General features: G+C 37.6%; 1 protein-coding gene across 1 annotated transcript in view; it reads right to left on the bottom strand.

Annotated features, from left to right (window-relative positions):
- LOC126251959 (ribonuclease H1) overlaps positions 1 to 16266 on the bottom strand; it is a 121662-nt gene that overhangs the window by 16593 nt on the left and 88803 nt on the right. Inside the window, exons 5-6 of the mRNA XM_049952726.1 lie at positions 11356 to 11528; positions 11127 to 11260 (exon numbers count right to left, since the gene is read on the bottom strand). Of these exons, the coding sequence (XP_049808683.1) occupies positions 11135 to 11260; positions 11356 to 11528 (299 nt within the window). The 3' untranslated portion in view covers positions 11127 to 11134. The remainder of the gene's footprint in view (positions 1 to 11126; positions 11261 to 11355; positions 11529 to 16266) is intronic.

The raw sequence follows: 16266 nt of genomic DNA on the forward strand, positions 1-16266 counted from the left end.
CAATATTCCAAAAGAGGATGGACAAGCGTAGTGTAGGCAGTCTCTTTACTAGATCTGTTGACTCTTCTAAGTGTTCTGCAAAGAAAACATTCTTTATTCACCTCCCCCACAACATTTTCTGAGCGTTCTTTCAAACTGAAGTTCTAATTCCTTGGTATTTAGTTGAGTTTACAGCCTTTAGATTTGATTGTAATGTAACCATAGTTTAAAAGGTTCCTTTTAGCACTCATATGGATGAGCTCACACTTTTCAATATTTAGGGTCAATTGCAAATTTTCACACCATACAGATATCTTTTCTAAATTGTTTTGTAGTTTGTTCTGATCTTCTGAGGACTTAACTAGATGATAAATGACAGCATCATCTGCAAACAACCTAAGACAGCTGCTCAGATTGTCTCCTAAATCCTTTATAAAGACAAAGAACAATAGAGGCCCTATAACACTATCTTTGGGAACACCAGAAATCACTTCTGATTTTTAATTGATGACTTTCTATCAGGTACTACAAACTGTGACCTCTCTAACAGGAAATTATGAATCCAGTTGCATAACTGAGATGATATTCCATAAGCACGCTATTTGATTACAAGCCGCTTGTGAAGTACAAAGTCAAAAGCCTTCTGGAAATCTAGAAATACGGAATCAATTTGAAATCCCTTGTCAATAGCACTCAACATTCTGTGTGAGTAAAAAGGTGGTTGTATTTCACAGGAAAGATGTTTTCTAAAACTGTGTTGGCTGTGTGTGAACAGACTGTTCTCTTTGAGGTAATTCATAATGTTAAAACACAACATATGTTGCAAAATCTGCCGCGTAGCGACGTTAATGATATGGACCTGTCATTTATTGGATTACTCTTACTGCCTTTCTTGAATATTGGTGTGACGTATGCAACTTTCCAGTCTTTGGGAACGGAGCGGCTGTCTATGATTGTGAAGTACTGAGCTATTGCATGAGCATACTCTGAAAGGAAGCTGACTGATATACAGTGTGAAGCAGAACTTGGCAAGAAATTGAATATAGACTCGATATTCTTCATGCTAAAAATGATTCACATGTAGAGGTGTATTGATAATAAATAAATTAATTCTTTGAGATGCTCTACAATGTTGTGCACTTTTCATTGTCATATCTACTGTGTGGATTGTCCCCCCCACCCCCCCACCCCACCCCTGCCCCCGAGTCTTTGAAATCATGGGGTTTGAGTGGGACACCCTGCATTAATGCTGATGATGATGTTAAGGTTCTCTCATATTTTGGTAGCTTGCACAAATTTCAGCTAGAATTCTTCTAAATTATGGTCACCTTCTGATGATTTCTTCATGTCATGGACTTGCGAACCAAGGCAACTGGTTGCTGTATATGGCTCTTCTCCAATGCAGTTCGTACGAAGACTGTAAGAATGTTCTAAATACGTCAAGTGGCTTGAAATTATATCTTAACATAATCTCACAAAAGTGTTGTATTGTAAATCGTTGTGAACAATCTTACAATATACTGTAACAGCTGTAACAGACCTGGAATTTCTAAGTCATTATATCAACACATATCTAAATATATCTGTCACATTTAATGCCCAAAGTTTAACTTAGTAATGAATGCACAAATCCTTTTTCATTCTTCTTTTGTTTTTACAATTACTGATGGCACTTCTCCGAGATGTCCAAAACATCATATTCATATTTTGGAACTCCGAAAACGACTAGATTCAACAACTTTTGTAGTCAGAATAATTGTCAATTTTGAGGATATAGAAACTAGTAAGCTAACATACTTTGCACACAGTCACTCTCTGATGTCATATGGAATAATATTTTGGAATAACTCAACACTTGGGCAAAAAGTATTCACTACTCAAAGGAGAGTCGTTAGAATAATGTGTGGAGCTCATAGCCGCACATCTTGTAGACATCTTTTTAAAAGGTTAGGAATTCTTACAACAGGCTAACAGTACATTTACTCAGTAATGAAATATTTTCTCTTCAACGTGGACCAGTTTAAAAACAACAGTGACATTCATGATTATAATACCAGAAGAAAGAAAGAAAGACTTACAATATCCTCTACTTAACTTATCTTTGACAGAGAAAGGTTTAAAATTTACTGCAGTGAAACTTTTCAATAAATTACCAGATGAAATAAAATGTCTGACAGACAGTAGCAATAGTTTCAAAAACAAACTGAAATCATATCTCCTTGAAAACTCCTTCTATACCACAGAGGAATTCTTGAATAGGAATAAATAAATCTATAGGTATAATATATGCATTTTGTGTCATTTACGGGAATGGGGTAAATAAAAATTTTAAGCTTAAAAACCTCGATTCATGTGTTCACTTCTTATGCACTTGACACGTTCCACATTATAATGATTACCGTTAGATTGATCAATGGAACACATAACTAACTAAAGCCTCCAAGTAGTGATAGCACAGCAAAATAAAATGTCCACACAGCAAGGAGGTCTGCTAGGGTGCTATCGCGCCTTGTAGATATTCTGTATGCATCCCATTTCATTGATTTTACCTATACATTACAACAACCTCCAACAGTGGGCTGCTCTCACCTACTACTAAGCTAACTATGCTTTTACATGCTCACTTTTTTTCTAACATCGAGGAATACATGGTCCATGTACCTCTGGATGAGATACAGTTTGCATGCCCCCACTAAGAAAACTGTGTTGTGTAAAATATCTAATTAGACAAAATACAGTTAGTGACTTTCAATTCGTATCCACAGACAGAACATTATGCTCAAACTTGAGCTTCTTTTGCATTTAACTTCATTTCAGTCTTTGACTAAAAATGATATAATTAATTTCATTCTTTCCTTCAGTTTATATCAAATATATTCATCATTTGGGAATACTTTTACTTAGATGTCTTTAATTAAAAGGATAGATTTTTTTTCTGACCTTAAAGTATAGCTCCCCCCCATGAATCATGGACCTTGCCGTTGGTGGGGAGGCTTGCGTGCCTCAGCGATACAGATGGCCGTACTGTAGGTGCAACCACAACGGAAGGGTATCTGTTGAGAGGCCAGACAAACATGTGGTTCCTGAAGAGGGGCAGCAGCCTTTTCAGTAGTTGCAGGGGCAACAGTCTGGATGATTGACTGATCTGGCCTTGTAACATTAACCAAAACGGCCTGGCTGAGCTGGTACTGCGAATGGCTGAAAGCAAGGGGAAACTACAGCCGTAATTTATCCCGAGGACATGCAGCTTTACTGTATGATTAAATGATGATGGCGTCCTCTTGGGTAAAATATTCCGGAGGTAAAATAGTCCCCCATTCGGATCTCCGGGCAGGGACTACTCAAGAGGACGTCGTTATCAGGAGAAAGAAAACTGGCATTCTACGGATCGGAGCGTGGAATGTCAGATCCCTTAATCGGGCAGGTAGGTTAGAAAATTTAAAAAGGGAAATGGATAGGTTTAAGTTAGACATAGTGGGAATTAGTGAAGTTCGGTGGCAGGAGGAACAAGACTTTTGGTCAGGTGATTACAGGGTTATAAATACAAAATCAAATAGGGGTAATGCAGGAGTAGGTTTCATAATGAATAAAAAAATAGGAGTGCGGGTTAGCTACTACAAACAGCATAGTGAACGCATTATTGTGGCCAAGATAGACACAAAGCCCATGCCTACTACAGTAGTACAAGTTTATATGCCAACTAGCTCTGCAGATGATGAAGAAATTGATGAAATGTATGACGAGATAAATGAAATAATTCAGGTAGTGAAGGGAGACGAAAATTTAATAGTCATGGGTGACTGGAATTCGTCAGTAGGAAAAGGGAGAGAAGGAAACATAGTAGGTGAATATGGATTGGGGGGAAGAAATGAAAGAGGAAGCTGCCTTGTAGAATTTTGCACAGAGCATAGCTTAATCATAGCTAACACTTGGTTCAAGAATCATAAAAGAAGGTTGTATACCTGGAAGAATCCTGGAGATACTAAAAGGTATCAGATAGATTATATAATGGTAAGACAGAGATTTAGGAACCAGGTTTTAAATTGTAAGACATTTCCAGGGGCAGATGTGGATTCTGACCACAATCTATTGGTTATGAACTGCAGATTGAAACTGAAGAAACTGCAAAAAGGTGGGAATTTAAGGAGATGGGACCTGGATAAACTGAAAGAACCAGAGGTTGTACAGAGTTTCAGGGAGAGCATAAGGGAACAATTGACAGGAATGGGGGAAAGAAATACAGTAGAAGAAGAATGGGTAGCTCTGAGGGATGAAGTAGTGAAGGCAGCAGAGGATCAAGTAGGTAAAAAGACGAGGGCTAATAGAAATCCTTGGGTAACAGAAGAAACATTGAATTTAATTGATGAAAGGAGAAAATATAAAAATGCAGTAAATGAAGCAGGCAAAAAGGAATACAAACGTCTCAAAAATGAGATCGACAGGAAGTGCAAAATGGCTAAGCAGGGATGGCTAGAGGACAAATGTAAGGATGTAGAGGCTTGTCTCACTAGGGGTAAGATAGATACTGCCTACAGGAAAATTAAAGAGACCTTTGGAGAAAAGAGAACCACTTGTATGAATATCAAGAGCTCAGATGGCAACCCAGTTCTAAGCAAAGAAGGGAAGGCAGAAAGGTGGAAAGAGTATATAGAGGGCTTATACAAGGGCGATGTACTTGAGGACAATATTATGGAAATGGAAGAGGATGTAGATGAAGATGAAATGGGAGATAAGATACTGCGTGAAGAATTTGACAGAGCACTGAAAGACCTGAGTTGGAACAAGGCCCCGGGAGTAGACAACATTCCATTAGAACTACTGATGTCCTTGGGAGAGCCAGTCATGACAAAACTCTACCATCTGGTGAGCAAGATGTATGAGACAGGCGAAATACCCACAGACTTCAAGAAGAATATAATAATTCCAATCCCAAAGAAAGCAGGTGTTGACAGATGTGAAAATTACCGAACTATCAGTTTAATAAGTCACAGCTGCAAAATACTAACACGAATTCTTTACAGACGAATGGAAAAACTGGTAGAAGCCGACCTCGGGGAAGATCAGTTTGGATTCCGTAGAAATGTTGGAACACGTGAGGCAATACTAACCTTACGACTTATCTTAGAAGAAAGATTAAGGAAAGGCAAACCTACGTTTCTAGCATTTGTAGACTTAGAGAAAGCTTTTGACAACGTTAACTGGAATACTCTCTTTCAAATTCTGAAGGTGGCAGGGGTAAAATACAGGGAGCGAAAGGCTATTTACAATTTGTACAGAAACCAGATGGCAGTTATAAGAGTCGAGGGGCATGAAAGGGAAACAGTGGTTGGGAAAGGAGTGAGACAGGGTTGTAGCCTCTCCCCGATGTTATTCAATCTGTATATTGAGCAAGCAGTAAAGGAAACAAAAGAAAAATTCGGAGTAGGTATTAAAATTCATGGAGAAGAAGTAAAAACTTTGAGGTTCGCCGATGACATTGTAATTCTGTCAGAGACAGCAAAGGACTTGAAAGAGCAGTTGAACGGAATGGACTGTGTCTTGAAAGGAGGATATAAGATGAACATCAACAAAAGCAAAACGAGGATAATGGAATGTAGTCAAATTAAATCGGGTGATGCTGAGGGGATTAGATTAGGTAATGAGACACTTAAAGTAGTAAAGGAGTTTTGCTATTTAGGGAGCAAAATAACTGATGATGGTCGAAGTAGAGAGGATATAAAATGTAGACTGGCAATAGCAAGGAAATCGTTTCTGAAGAAGAGAAATTTGTTAACATCGAGTATAGATTTAAGTGTTAGGAAGTCATTTCTGAAAGTATTTGTATGGAGTGTAGCCATGTATGGAAGTGAAACATGGACGATAACCAGTTTGGACAAGAAGAGAATAGAAGCTTTAGAAATGTGGTGCTACAGAAGAATGCTGAAGATAAGGTGGGTAGATCACGTAACTAATGAGGAGGTATTGAATAGGAGTGGGGAGAAGAGAAGTTTGTGGCACAACTTGACTAGAAGAAGGGATCGGTTGGTAGGACATGTTTTGAGGCATCAAGGGATCACAAATTTAGCATTGGAGGGCAGCGTGGAGGGTAAAAATCGTAGAGGGAGACCAAGAGATGAATACACTAAGCAGATTCAGAAGGATGTAGGTTGCAGTAGGTACTGGGAGATGAAGAAGCTTGCACAGGATAGCGTAGCATGGAGAGCTGCATCAAACCAGTCTCAGGACTGAAGACCACAACAACAACAACAACAACAACAACAACAACAAAGTATAGCTTTCATTCTATAATCTGCAATTTAAATGACTGATTCTCGCAGATGAATAAATACATGTCCAACAGTTTTTATCTGCATAGTTCCCATCACCTTCCCTCATTCTCCCACTCATCATCAACACGACAACCCTAAAGCCACTGGAAAATAATGTAAATTATGCTCAAAAGAGAGAGAGAGAGAGAGAGAGAGAGAGAGAGAGTGTGAGTGTGTGTGTGTGTGTGTGTGTGTGTGTGTGTCTTATGCGAGTTAGCCTGTACCTAACCAGACATCTTGCAGCTGTTTACCATGAATACAGGATATACTCACCACTAGATTGGTCAGAAAAAGGAAGGATTTCATCAATAGAAACTATTGCATACGGACAGAGGAAAGATAGAGCTGGTATTCGTAATGGAAACGTACGAAAGGAAAAGATTGAGAATGAATGTGTTTATGTGAAAGGAAGAAGGAAAACAGATTCCAAAGGCTGATTCCCATGTCATCCACCACCGCGAAAGTACTTGACTGAAACGTCAGAGGATGAAAAGACTTACATGCATTACATAATGGCTTGTTTCAGCTTCACCATACAGCTCCACTAAAAGTGACCCTAAACACACCCTTACTGTACGCCAGAGTAGGTTAGTATCTACTCATGTCAGTCATCAACTATGTCATCATATCAGCTTCATTCATCTATATGTCACCATTCATTCATCACCTCACCTTTGAGCATTTGTAAACTAATAGTCACAAATATTGCTACAATGTAATATTGTATCAGCCATCTCTCAAATAATATCCTACTCAACCTCCCCTATAAAATTTATCTGCAAACCCAACTACTTATCAACAAGGCCTGTAGCAATGTCTCCAGGTGGTGTTCATTCTTAAAAGAGAGTCATGTAAGCGTAAGAGATTCACCACACCCCAAACAACCAGCAACAGCTGCAACCTCACAGAATGTCGGAGCCACTGAGGCAGCAATTTTGAACAACCAGAGTGTGCTACTGCAACCTTATTGCAGCAGTTCAACATTTCCTATGGTATGGTGAACCATGTTGTTCAATGATACATTGAAATTTTGTAAAGTTAGTGCTCACTAGATGCTTAAGAATGTGACAGACCACCACAGGGGACAGCAAATGATGACTAGCTTGGCTCACATAATGCGTTACACTGCAGAAGGGTATGACTTTCTGAAAGGAATTGTCATTGGTGATGAGCCGCAGGCGTACCACTACAGGCCTGAAACCAAGCAGGCCTCTATGGTATGGAAACATACCGGTTCCCCAACATGAGAAAAGAAATCGAAGTAACTCAATCTGTTAGAAAATTGCTTGTGACAGTGTTCTGGACTATGCATGGTGTGTTACTGGTGGACTTAGCAGAATACGGGACTGCTTTGGATGCTGCAGTCTTCATTAAAATGTTGGTTAAGTTCTGTTGCGTACTTCATGACAAACACCACAAACTTCTTCATGACAATGCTTGCCCCCATGCTGCTGCTCCTGTTTGCGAGAAAATCACCAAATTTGGGTAGGAGGTGCTCCAGCATCCACCACAAACTCCGGACCTTGCACCATCAGTCTTTCATCTGTTTGGACTCAGAAGAAATTCCTGGTTGGCTATCACTTTGTGACAGATGTGAATGTGAAATCAGCAGTCCGCAGATGGCTATACTCCAAGTAAATGAATTTCTACGAACAGGGCATATTGAAACTGGTACCATGACGGGAGAAATGTGACGACAACATTAGTAACTATGTAGCAAAATAGGTAAAAGATATAAGTTCATTTGTCATCTTTTTTTTATTACCGATTAAACCTTTTGGTAATAAAATTATCATGTGTTACTTTCCGACCTTCCCTTGTACTATTTATTATATATCAACAAGCCTTTTACTGTGTCTTCAATATTTATTTTTTTATTATAGGGATTTCCCCTCCCCCCCCCCCCCCCCCTACTCACAAAATCTGGTAATTGTTAGACCAATATTTCTACTAACAGTATCCCTTCTATTGGGTTATCTAAATATTTCTATATTGTAATACGCTACTCAATATAATTTTTATAACCACCTTTCAAACTAATTATAATGTCTTGGATCCAATAGTTCTAATACCAGTTTTTCTTATGTACTATGTGACCAGCATTTCTTCAAACTTTTCCAATCATTTAAAATCTTCTGAATGAGCAGTCCCCCATTCAGCTATATTCCCCACTAGAAAATGTAGCTTAAAAACTTTCCTTTCAGAATCTTCCCAGTTCTTGCATAATGATCTTGAAAACACACTGAGAAAATAAACAGGATGAACTTCATCCTCAGGTTTGACTTTTGGAAACTGTTTGGAGAAATTCATACCTTCCCCAACTCCATATCTTTTACTACTGCAGTAGTCAGGCTATTGTTCTCTGTAACATATCTTTTACTGATTTCATTTTCTGTCTTTTTGAATTCTTCCCACAATTTTCTGAACTGAGTGCATCTTTCTTCCATCTTGACAGAAGAATTTAGTGCAGCACTAGCAGATTCTAGTTTTTCAATTACTTTTTGTTCAAGAAAACGTTGGGGGCATTCCTCCAAACTGGTCAAAACGTGTTATTGTTTACATTTATAACGTCTTGACCCCGTTCTAATGCCTCTACCCAACCTCACACTTCTGAAATTTGGTTTTTCCATCTGTTCAAATTCCTCATCAGATATAAATGCTATCTGTTTTACTTGTTTGTATACTTCTTTAAATTGTTCCTTTAACTAAAATCTAATTAAGTCACAATGCTCTTCAGTGCTTTATGTAAACCCTTAGGTATTTAGTTAGTGTGGCCTCTGTACTGACAAACTCACCTTCTTGTAATTTGATAGTTCTTGTTTGGTAGCATCAAAATTACTTGACAGGCTATCAACTTGATTCTTCAATTCTTCACAGAGTGTTAATTCTGCCACTTAAATCAGTTTCAGTAGTATGCAATTATGTTTCTACCTTATTATTTACATTGGTTTGAACAGCATTTAAATTTGTTTCAACAGAGCTGACCTTCTTATTTAAATCAGTACAATTAGATTTCCGAGTGCTAACTAAAACTACTCTGGCATCGTATCCATGCTCCTACTGAACATGGGCCTACAAATTGAAATACATTAGCTTCAACCATTGAACCACCAACCAACAAAAAAAATTAAAAAAGAACCTCACACACTAACAAAATTTTATGTTTCATGGCTCACTGCGCTACTAGAGGGTAGCTCTCATAGCAATGAATTGCCGGTGAGAAGCTGGTCAGTCCAGCGAAAAAGATGCCATTGTCCAGTGGGATGTGGGCTGCAACTGACACTGGGATTTATTGCACCACTGTAGCTGACGACTGATGTGATGACTCATAGCATTGAAACCGACAGCTGCTTACGACTGCCACCGGTATCGTTTATCCAGCTCATCTTCCGCTTTGTGATGGGTTAATTCATTCAGTAAAAGTTCCCCAGAAACCTATAAAACTTCTTACTTCACTTTTGATTTCATTGCTGACCATTATTTACTTAGTTGTCAGGGTACTTGTTGTCTTCTGTTGGTCCATTTTAACACCCTGTATTTCAATGTTATTTTACTGGAATTTTCTCCGTATTTGCTGCAAAATCACTTACACCACTTCTACTTGTTCTCATCATGTCCCTCAGCTGATAAATGTGTTTCTTCTCCTCGCAACATATAATATTAATGCTGATAATGGGATTAAATTTCTGCAGCCTCTTGGTACCTTGCACAAGTTTTAGCTGCATGTCTTCTGAATCAGGGTCGCCTTCTGATGATTTCTTGTGTACGCATCCCATTCCATGGATTGTACCAACAAATTATAACATCCTCAAACAGTGGATTTCACACTTACTACTAAGCTACTGAGACTTTTACACCATCATCCTTTTTCTAACATCGAGGAATAGGTGGAACATGTACCTCTGGACAAGTTGCAGGTTACACCTCACACTGCACCAAAATATCCTACCATAAAAAAAAGGTGAAATGACTCACTTTTACAGAGAGATGGTTTCAAATCTTATAATAGTCACTATCAAACTACACAGGGATTGATTATATTAATTACAGATGTTGTCAGCCATAAAACAATGGCAATCTTATTTGTTCACTGCGACAATTTGACCACGTTTAACATCTTTCAATTTGTATTTCCAAGCCTGGCTGGCTGAAAGGACCTCTGCTAGTCAGAATGTGTAAGAACACAAAAATGACTATTATTTCTTAAGTACAGGACAATTTATCCTGAAAAGTTCAAAGCAAGAGAAACCGTCGTGGCTTTGGGTGACCAATACGATGTTTTAACAGTAATGCTTTATGCAAGAACACATCAACATTAATTTTCCATTCCCAGGAACAACTCTAACTTAATGTGGCAACAAAGGCTAATTCTCAAGACGAACTTACACAAGGATATAATCACAGTGAATAAAATGTGTGAAAATATGACGAACTTAAAGCAAAAATGCTGTTATTTAAAAACCATAAAATACGTCTCACAAACCCTGCTTATCTGAAGAACTAATGACAATCAAAATGAAATATTTATTTCTACTGCTTCTTACATAAGACTCAATAGGAATTAATATCTAGGTACATGTTAATAATAGCTCTATACTCAACTTTATTATGCTCTTTAAGTGATTCCCTCGGAGCATTATCCAAATAGCAGCAAAATGAAAGTGTTTCAATGGTTAAGGACTAAGAAACCCTACACGCATATACTACATACAACTAAGGAGACACATTTCAGAGACAGACACACTTCATTTCAGAAATATTTCACATTCGACTGCAACAAAGAATTCTATATTTTCCAAATAGGACATATGCTTTCATAATTCTCTGGCAACAACTTACATTATCATTTACAGTTGTGAGAGATCATCAAAATCTTCATCATATGCAAATTGTACATATCGTTTTGCACCTTCTCGAGCTAGATGATCTGCCATCTCATTTCCATGAAGACCACAATGTCCTCGTACATGGTTCTGCAAATAAAGAAGAAAACAACTTAGTTAATTTACGAATGAGATCGTGAATACATCAATAAAAAGCATTTTATGCATTGGTTCTTCAGGCTCACCCATTTCACATCAATGCCTTGCAGTTTGTTATCCAAAACAATAAGGTCATCTTTGTTTTTAACAGGTTCTCCTCCTTGTACACGCCAATCATTTTTCTTCCATTTTTTTATCCATTGTGTAATACAACTAATCAAGAAATTTGAGTCTGTGTGGACAAGTAATTTTTTGACTCCTGTAAGACCAAAACATAAATGATCTGAAGCATCATTTAAATATCTTTATCCAATAGGTGAGCAATATATGTGAGCAAAAAACTAACTAGCATGCCACATTATTCTGATTACACTTTAAGTATCACACCAATTTTCAAGTCTTACAGTAAGATACTTGTTTATTAACCTGAATGTTAAGCAGAAACAGAATCTTCATTATTGCCAGGTTCAGAAACTAAATTTTAGTTTAGTTATTATATTAGTCCCTAATGATGAGAAATCTTTAAGTTTTGTACTTGGTTGGGCATTTTTCTAGTAACTTTTCAATTACTATGATTACTAAGCTCTGACACTCCAATCTAAAATTGTGAATCTGAGAATGATTCGTTTGATTACTTCAATAAACTTTTTGCTTTAGAAATCAATGCTGGTTTCTATATTTTTTAAGTCACACAAGTTGGCCTAGTTTTTAGGTTCAAGGAGAAGAGTGCAGACTTTGTACTTGGTATTTTGCCATTCTTAATAAACGTCTCCAACGTATTGTGCAACAATTTGAAAATCTGAAAACAGGGAGCATGAGGGACACAACTTTGAAACTTTCTTAGAAATAGTTCAAATTCTAAAGACATAGTTTTGAAAAACGCCAGTTTAGATTTAAGTCTTGTTTGTGCTGATACAATGGTCATTCAATAATTAAACACACCTAACTCAGATAACTGAAATTTTTGTTAAGTGACAGTTGGCAACCTTGTAAAGAGTGTTCCTCATTTGTTTGATTAATATTCATGCAAATAATGTCTAAGGACTTAGTTACGATTGTGCATCCATTCAATGAAAATAGTTTAGAAGTACAGTGTTCTGTGACCCAATTTTTACTTGTGCAAAGTATACAATGTCAGAAATATTCTGTTGGATGAATCAGTCTTTCCTTCTCATCCCATCCAGTAAGTCTCCCCAGACCCAGGGTTCTGGGTGACTTTTCTAAACTGCATTCCTTTCCCTAAACTGCTCCAGTCCTTTACCTTCACCCCTCTTCCTTTCCCTTCAACTCTACCGCCAGAAGAAGGAGCCGCTGGCTCTTAAAACTTGTGAAAGTTATATCCTACTGTGTGTGTGTTCCCCTGCCAACGCTTGGTGAGAAGGCTTTTTACCCATCCATTTACAATATATTATCAATAATTAATCATTTTCATTGTTTGAATATCATTCAGAATTGACAAAACTCTATCAACACACAACACAGTTCCACCCACTGAGTACTAACATGTTTTAAAGGCAACACTGTTTCCCAGTTAGTTCAGTATACTCCACACAGTGGGCAGGAGAATCAGTGAAAATATGCTTTTAGCAAAAAATCATCCAAAGCCCACTTTGTAGAGCAGACTGCACTGTTCCACCGCCAACATGCAGCCCACAAACTACAATGTTAATGAGTTTTTTCAATCAGGATTCTATTCCATAATTTTCTTTTCTGTCTCAAAATTTTAAATTCGCACTAGGTCCATCCATGAAATTTGAAGAACATTTTTTGGATGTAATGGTCAGATTCCAGCAACAAAACCATTAAGAATATCTTGTGCAGTAGCTCTGAGGAAAAACACACTGTTGAAATACTCTGTACGAACTCTGAAATTGACATTTAAAAAAATCAGAAATATATCCATCTGAACTCTCTCTACAATTTTAGCTAATGATTCATCAAGACATAGGACAAATCATCACACTGATGCTACTTATTTTTAAGTTCATAAGAAAAATGGGAAGCTAGACCACAGTTCCACAGTTCATCCTACATTTGAATTTGCATTGTGTTGTACCCAGTTTGAAACTGGAAACAACTTGACTACCTGGAAATATCTGTTCGAATGTCTCTCCAGCATCTGCACAGGAGTTCATTGAGAACCTGCTATTTTCAATTTTGAAAGCCCATTGGACAGGAGTTCACTGAGATCTTACTATTTAAAAATGATTCAATTGACTGTCAAGCAGCTTTTGGCATGGACATAGTCATAGGTTTGATTGGAATTTTCTGGGTGATTGTGTTTCTACTTTAATTGTATTGGCAACATTTTCTTGACATCCCACACTGCATAAAATGAAAGGTTTTTTCAATATGTCGTACAGCAAGCTTGTACATGGTATATACCTATTCAAAAAAGCAGATAAAAATTCACTTGACGCCTTCCTGAAAGACAATCTCCACTCATTCCAAATTGATAATATAAGTGTAGACTAGATGTGGCTTAAATTCAAAGAAATAGTATCGGTAGCAATTGAGAGATTTATACCAAACAAAATTAACAAACGATGGAGCTGATCCTCCTTGGTACACAAAACAGGTTAGAACACTGTAGCAGAAACATCGAAACAAACATGCCAAATTTAAACAGACGCAAAATCCCCAAGATAGGCGATCTTTTACAGAAGACTGAAATTTAGCGTGGACTTCAATGTGAGATGCTTATAACAGTTTCCACAATGAAACTTTGTCTTGAAACCTGGCAGAAAATCCAAAGAGATTCTGGTCATATGTGAAGTATGTTAGCAGCAAGAATCAATCAATGCCTTCTCTGTGTGATAGAAATGGAGATACTATCGAAGACAGTGCTGCCAAAGCACAGTTACTAAACACAGCCTTCCGAAATGCCTTCACAAAAGAAGACGAAGTAAATATTCCAGAATTCGAATCGAGAACAGCTGCCAACATGAGTAACGTAGAAGTAAATATCCTCGGTGTAGTGAAGCAACTTAAATCCCTTAACAAAAGCAAGTCTTCTGGTCCAGACTGTATACCAATTAGGTTTCTTTCGGAGTATGCTGGTGCATTAGCTCCATACTTAACAATCATATACAACTGTTCGCTCGACGAAAGATCCGTACCCATAGACTGGAAAGTTGCACAGGTCACACCAATATTCAAGAAAGGTAGTAGGAGCAATCCACTAAATTATTGGTCCATATCATTAACGTCGATATGCAGCAGGATTCTGGAACATATAATGTGTTCGAACATTATGAATTATCTCGAATAAAACAGTCTACTGACACATAGTCAACATGGGTTTTAAAACATCGTTCCTGTGAAACACAACTAACTCTTTATTCACATGAAGTGTTGAGGGCTATTGACAAGGGATTTCAGATCGATTCCATATTTCTGTATTTCCGGAAGGCTTTTGACATGATACCACACAAGTGGCTCATAGTGAAATTGTGTGCTTATGGAATATCGTCCCAGTTATGTAACTGGATTTGTGATTTCCTGTTACAGAGGTCACAGTTCGTAGTAATTGACGGAAAGTCATCGAGTAAAACAGAAGTGATTTCTAGCGTTCCCCAAGGTAGTGTTATAGGCCCTTTGTTGTTCCTTATCTATATAAACGATTTTGAAGACAATCTGAGCAGCCATCTTTGGTTGTTTGCCGATGACGCTGTTGTTTATCGACTAATAATGTCATCAGAAGAGTAAAACAAACTGCTAAACAATTTAGAAAAGATATCTGAATGGTGTGAAAAGTGGCAGTTGACTCTAAATAACGAAAAGTGTGAGGTCACCCACATGAGTGCTAAAAGAAACTCGTTAAACTTCGGTTACATGATAAATCAGTCTAATCTAAAAGCCGTAAATTCAACTAAATATCTAGTTATTACAATTACAACAACTTAAATTGGAATGAACACAAAGAAAATGTGGGGAAGGCTAACCAAAGACTGTGTTTTACTGGTAGGACACTTATAAAATGTAACAGACCTACTAAGGAGACTGCCTACACTATGGTTGTCCATCATCTTTAGAATACTGCTGTGCAGTGTGGGATCCTTACCATAGAGAGTGACATAGAAATGATACAGGATTTGGGCTAAACGTCATTAAAATAAAGGCATTGTTCGTTGCGACAGAATTTTCTCACGAAATTCCAATCACCAACTTTCTCCTCTGGATGTGAAAATATTTTGTTGACTCTGACCTACATAGGAAGGAACTATCACCACGTTAAAATAAGGGAAATCAGAGCTCATATGGAAAGATAAAGGTGTTCATTCTTTTTGCGCACTATACGAGATTGGAATAATAGAGAATCGTTAAAGGTGGTTCAATGAACCCTCTGCCAGGCACTTAAATGTGATTTGCAGAGTATCAATGTAGATGCTGACTTTCTCTGACCTTCACTGTCTCTTCAAACTGTGTGAATCATGTTAAAAAAAAAAGCTATATGGGGAATCCTTCTGCGATTATAGCATGTTTTATAAGGTACTAGCTGAGAAACCCGGCATTGCCCAGGTCAGAATATATGGCACTGGAGAAGGCACGAGTACCATTCTAGATATGAGCATCATACAGACATATATCCCATTAAGAATATTATGAATTCAGTTATCCTGTTAGTAAGATAGTTTGGTCACAGTTCTTGGCAGTGGATGAGTGTGGTGGGCAAAAATCCACAAAATACAGAGCAATACATACTTTTAGGTATGTCTTCATAATACAGTGTCAGTGCCAGTATGGATGGAACCGAGTGAGGACTGTATAAGCGAGTATATTAACTAAAATGTTAAAGCTCAAATGTCATATACAATATATACTTTTCTATGAAAATTAAGTGTTCCACATCACACATTATACCGAGATATCTGCCAACCACAATCAACCACTTCCACCCACCACAGTATAGATGAAACACGAGGACAGGACTATCACCATTACACCGTGCCATGAAAATAGAAATATTTTCACGTATGTGGTAAAGTTCATAAGTC

Source organism: Schistocerca nitens, chromosome 1, assembly GCF_023898315.1.
Source record: "Schistocerca nitens isolate TAMUIC-IGC-003100 chromosome 1, iqSchNite1.1, whole genome shotgun sequence".
NCBI lineage: Eukaryota > Metazoa > Arthropoda > Insecta > Orthoptera > Acrididae > Schistocerca > Schistocerca nitens.